This window comes from Merops nubicus, unplaced genomic scaffold (genome assembly GCF_000691845.1).
Source record: "Merops nubicus isolate BGI_N331 unplaced genomic scaffold, ASM69184v1 scaffold7056, whole genome shotgun sequence".
In the NCBI taxonomy this organism is placed as follows: domain Eukaryota; kingdom Metazoa; phylum Chordata; class Aves; order Coraciiformes; family Meropidae; genus Merops; species Merops nubicus.
In genome coordinates, this window is record NW_008615548.1 from 91,094 (window position 1) to 96,858 (window position 5,765).

A 5,765-nucleotide genomic window follows, 5' to 3' on the forward strand; every position below is an offset into this window, starting at 1 on the left:
CTGCTACTGAAAGTAATGTAGAAGATAGTAGTTCAGCCAAGAGACTAGAGCAGCTGCTCCACCAGTCCCCTAGACTCGAAACTGCATGACAGTTTGCAGCTTCATCTACTGTCCCATACAACAGCAGTCACCCACAGATGGCAATCTACCAGCTTGTATGTATATACACCGCTCAAATTTCCGCTACTAACAGCTAAGTTCCTAGCTCTGCAAAGCTAAGGGAAACTCGCAAAGACAAATAGTTCAAATAAGAACTCATTAAACACTTGTGGATTTGGAACTGTGTTGTTTTTCAAACCATAAACTCAACAGAACGGAGCCACATGACTCCTGAAGATCTACAGAATAATTTTCAACTATTATAAAACTAATAATGAATGTGTTTGACATCTTACCATCATTCTGATAAGCTCTCTCATATTGCTATCCTCTAACAGATCCATACACTCTCTTGTAGCCTTCATTTATACTCAAAAGAGAGGGTTAACTATAGGCATAGGCTTATAAAACTCCAGAACCACAACTAGTTCCATAAGCTGCAACCTAACTACTTTGAAATAAGTAATTCCCAAACTCTTTACTAACCTGCAGCCAAGCATGTGTTAAGTTGGAGGAGAAAAGCATCTTCTACACAATAGCACCATAACATTAAGTACCAAAATTACACAAACAGTAAAAAAAAATTTAATTAATCTGTACTCAGACAACACTTCCCTCTACCTCTACAAAATCTCACTTAGCTACTGCTATGGTCAAGTTCCTACTCTGCAATATGAAGCACTTCTCAGTAGCTCATGAAGAGACACAAAAATACTGATTTTCTTTTAGAAATATCAACAATGCACTACAGTCTACTGGAGTATGAAAATTCTACCCATGTTTCACAATTGGGAAATAGTACACATTCAAAAAGTTTTCAAATACATTTTTAATACAACTTACTTGAAGTTTTGCTAGCTGAGCTGTGCGAGACACTATTTTGTTGTAGGGGTCAACAATTTTGACTTTAATTCTAAAAGCAAGAAGAGAAATTTATTTATAGCAGTATTAATAAATAACACAACAGAACAATAAAGAATTTATACTTTCTAATCACATAATGAATGGCATACCTATCCACAGTACTTTGTAGAGCACTGATTCTGGTCTGCATCATTTGGAGGACACCTGCAAAAGAAAGCAGATTTTTACAAGGAATATTTGCCAATTATAGAAAGAATTATGCTTCGAATCATAGTAGCTGCTGCAAACAATTTTAACGTTAAAAAAAACAGTTTCCTCCTTTACAACAAAGTATTCAAACAAATTGAAATTAAGAAAATACAGCATATTTGGAAATAAACTGAGCAGGTAATAGGTCATGAATGTTATGTAAAATTTATTGGTAGAGAAACAAACCTACAGAAGAAATATCACTGTGAAATCCATCATATGCTAGGTTTCAACTAATGTTTAGAATATGCTGCTTTCTAAGAGAATGATGATCAGGAGTGCTGTTCAAAGGCATGTAACCAGGTACAAACACCTGAATGTGATATCCAAAAATGGCACAACCTATTTAACACTCTTTATTTAACATAATGACTAGACAGTCCAGAGAAACCAACAGACAAAGAGGACTGAGAAGGTAACCAATTGTATTTCAGGGGTTCCTTCTTGTGTGTCAGCATCTTGAGCAAAAAGTAAGGTGCCAATGTCATTGTGAGGTCCTCTAATTCAGATCACAAACAGAGCAAACTACCCTAAATCATGTCTGTTCCACACTAGTTTGGTAAAGCAGTACACAGAAAGCCCACAAGCATGCTTCTTCTCTTCTTGTTAAATTGCAAACAAAGTAGCCAAGGGTAGCAGTCATTTTTGCAATATGGAATCAGTCTGCTGAGAGTTTAATTACGTTACACAAACCCAGGCCTATGAAACTATTTTTGTTCCCGTTACTGTTAGCATTCCCAAACATACTAGATCTTTTTAAAGCCCTGTTTACAAACATGTCATCATCAAATTGGATAAAACTGAAATGTAATACAGTAAGATGGAAGTTAAACTACTGCTAATAGAAGCTAATAGTTTTATTCAGCTTGTCCGGTGCTGGGACTACATCTCACATATTTTGTATAAATGTGCGCACTCCCGTCTTCTCCATATTTCAGATTATCTTGGCTTGGAGACAGACTCAGGAGTTCTTTGACATTTATACAAGGAATAGTAGACATGCAATTCTCAGGCATGAAGATGAAGATACAAGACAGTGAAAAGTTGGCAAAACAGGCTCCTTTTTCTCCTCTACATTGCAATAATGGGGGAGGGCCAGTAGCATGACATTGCTTCACCTATGACTGTGACACTGCCATAAAGCACACAGCAGTTCTCTGGCCAGAAGGCAGAACTGGGATGGTTGAAAAGCCACTCTACCCTCTCCCCTCTGCTCCGTAAGGTATGGGAAGATACTATTTAGCCTATCTGGACCTACCTGGTAGCTCAAGATACCTGCTGAGCTACCTATAAACAGAAAAGAGTGTGTATACCAGATGAGTGCACCATAAAAAAGTGTGCAGACCCAAAAAAGAAAGGACTTTACAAACTGGGTACATCAATTTGAAACGTCTAGCAAGATACACTTTCACACATCCGAATGATTGTGCATACCACGAACTAGCTCCATAATCTTCACTTGTTAACTCTCTTGATAAACATACCAAGAGCTAATGTGTCTCTAACGTCATAAGCAAAATTTCTATTGACATCATTCTTTTCTTTTTCTTGCAAATCTTGACTCAATACTTCCTCAAAGCTGACCATATAGCACGTGTAGCACGAGCAGGGAAGAGATAAGAAAGTTCTGAAAAACTTAAAACATCATCTCTGTGAGCATAGACTTGATTTTCCTAGCAACTGCAGATTGAAGTTTCTGCTGATGTCTCAAGTGTCAAGTACTTTCCAGGATTAGAACCTCTGCATGCTTTTCCCTCCCTCCCTCTCTCCCTCCCTCCCTCACACAAAAGAGGCCTCTTAAAGAGCATAACCATAAGTAAACGGAGAAATTTCAACGAATCAGAGGTGAATTAGATTTTATTTTTATTTGGGGTTATTAACTGTAAAACATGGGGTTTACCACACCTGCTTTATAGAAATGTTTTATAACTGAATAGCTGAAGTGCTTCATTCTTTCCTCAGAGCAAATTTAGGAAGGGAAGCCTTCAGAAACAATTATTATTTCAGAAAACACAGTTCCACTGAGCACAAATTGCTCTTCAGCATGGCTGAGAGGTATTTATCAACCACAAGACAGACTACAGATTCCTATCTACTTATTTGGAGCATGAACACAGATTCCAGTTTTCCTATGCTTAATTTTCCAACTGTTTAAAAAAACTATTCAGCAGCTACCATTGCTACATTAAATAGGCATTTCTTTATTTTTATAGCTGTATGCTAACAATTAAATACTGTATCCAACAAGTTCTAAGGACTAAGAAGATACTACAGCTGTTGGTGACTAGAAAGTTTCTGGTTATGCAAAAACCTGGAAGGAGAAGAAGGAACAAAGATAAATTACCTAGCAAGCTACAAAAAAAAAAAAAACGGAAGGGGAAAGAGCCAAAAAGTCTCAATTGCTAAACTTGCTCAGAACTGATTATAAAAATACTTTTTCCTATGAAGTAGTAACTCCAGAGAAGTATCAGCCAAATCTTCTCCCTTGAGCTCCATCTACTGACATCAAAACAAAAAGCTGCCATGTTACTCCTCTCAGTGAGATCTGTAGTCTTAACATTAGGGACCAAAGTTGGCAGTGAGTGACATTCCCTGCACAAATATTAGAAGTGCTTCTTCTGTTGTAAGCAGTAGCCAGCAAAATATAACAGTGTTTACCTTCCAGAGACTCAATTCCAGTTGCTTGGGCCAACAGGTCTTCATGTCTTGCAACAACCTTAAAAAAAATAGAATAGAGAAATCAAAAGAGAAAAATGATGATGTGTGCCTAAAAGGGATATTATTGTATCATCATCATTCCTATATTAGGCATTGAATTGTCATCATCCCTAAATCAGGCAGACACAGGAAAAAGCAGTCTCACCTTAAAGACAAAATGGTTTTCAGAACACACTTTAATTCACAGAAATGGCAAGCTCAGAACAAGAAGGTCTCAGTAACTGTAGTGCAGATGACATCTCAAAGTGAGCAGAGCAATCCCACTCCAATACACTTTCACATATAATAATAATTGTATATGTAAGCTTATTAATCACACAGTAATACAGTTTATCCACATTTTTAATACTTGCTCTTCTATTGACGACATTTAGAAACTAACTCCCTAAGAATTTACCCACTGGGGCAGGAGGAAGAAGGAAACAGGGTTTTATACTACACACAAACTTAGCATGGGTTCTCATGGCAAGGTTCACAGTGGATTTGTGTTCTCTGCATCGATTTCACCAAAAAGTATTCTATTATCCAAACCCAAATGCCTTTCTGAAGGTGTGGAAGTGTATCAACATAGGTTGTATTTGCCCAGCTAAGGGTAACCCTGAAAGCCTAAGCTGCTCTCTGGCACAGGATGAAAGGGTGCAAGTTAAATCACTCCCTATCTTCTCACAGTTGTCATCCCAAAACAAAGGCCAGCATTTCTAATACCCAACATGATCAATTAGAAAGAGTCAAGGAATATTCTTACAAGGAAGAGAGGAACGTCCATACATACAGAGACTGGCTGCAGAAACTGAAAACAAAGCAACTTGGAGCTTCTTGGTAAGAATATTAAAAGTGGGTTTGACTAAACCAAGTATCAGGCTCACTACTAGTTTTGCTCCAATTTGTACCTTTAGTTACTGCTTACAGAGTACACTGCACAATTTCAGAAGCAACAAGATCATAAGATTACTAAACTTTTGACTAGTTTGTATCAACCACTCCAGAATAACTTTAACCTTACCTGTAAATGAAGCTCTTTATCCAACTGACTAATACCTTGGGCAAGTTTTGCTAGTTGCTCTGCTATCACAGCCTGATGGATAGACTGGGAAGTGTAAGCTTTCACGTCAAAGTCTTCCCTGAAGAAGTCAGCATAACATTCTGAAAAAGATGTAGATTTTTTGCCTGCATGCTTCAAAACAGTAAAATAATATTTATTGACCTAAAGCGAATTTCAGTGTCTCCAAACTTAACAGCCTATGTTCTCTATATCACATAACACACATTTGACACCAGTTTGAGATGAGAAAACAATCAAGAGACACAGGTTTGGGGATGATGACTTGGGGGTGAGAGAGTACCATTAAAAAGAGTGCACAAAACCTAAAAAAGAGGCACAGACCTCTTTTTGTGTGTGTGTGTGTGAACAGTGAAAAAGACACGTTTGCTTATTCCCCACAGCCTTTTCTAGAGTAGAATACAGTAAAAGGTATTGATCCTTTCTTCTTAAAACTTTACTGTGTAAACAGGTTTATGCAGTTGAAGTTGTACCAATAATCAAACACACACCAGTCACCTTTAAACCGCTGAGGATAGAAGTGGTATCAGAAATAAACTCAGGAAATCACACCAGACTCTTAGGCTGGTATGAGTTTATAGACGACCGAATTAACGATACTGCAATGACGATTTCGGAGCGAGACCCGAGCTTCGAGCTAGGGCATGCCGGTATTACCGAGCACCTTCGTCTCTCCTTTCAGGGCGCTTTTTTTTTCCCCTTTAGGAGCAAGGGCCCTGGAGGATACGGCGCCCGGCCGGACCGCGCCGTTGAGACCCTACCGCCAGCAGCCGGG

General features: G+C 38.3%; 1 protein-coding gene across 1 annotated transcript in view; it reads right to left on the reverse strand.

Annotated features, from left to right (window-relative positions):
• Window positions 1-5,104, reverse strand: part of COG5 (component of oligomeric golgi complex 5) — a gene marked incomplete at its 5' end in the record, with an annotated part of 9,593 nt that extends 4,489 nt beyond the window's left edge. Inside the window, 4 exons of the mRNA XM_008942550.1 lie at window positions 943-1,012; window positions 1,113-1,167; window positions 3,871-3,928; window positions 4,934-5,104. Of these exons, the coding sequence (XP_008940798.1) occupies window positions 943-1,012; window positions 1,113-1,167; window positions 3,871-3,928; window positions 4,934-5,104 (354 nt within the window). The remainder of the gene's footprint in view (window positions 1-942; window positions 1,013-1,112; window positions 1,168-3,870; window positions 3,929-4,933) is intronic.
• Between the last annotated feature and the right edge of the window lie 661 nt (window positions 5,105-5,765).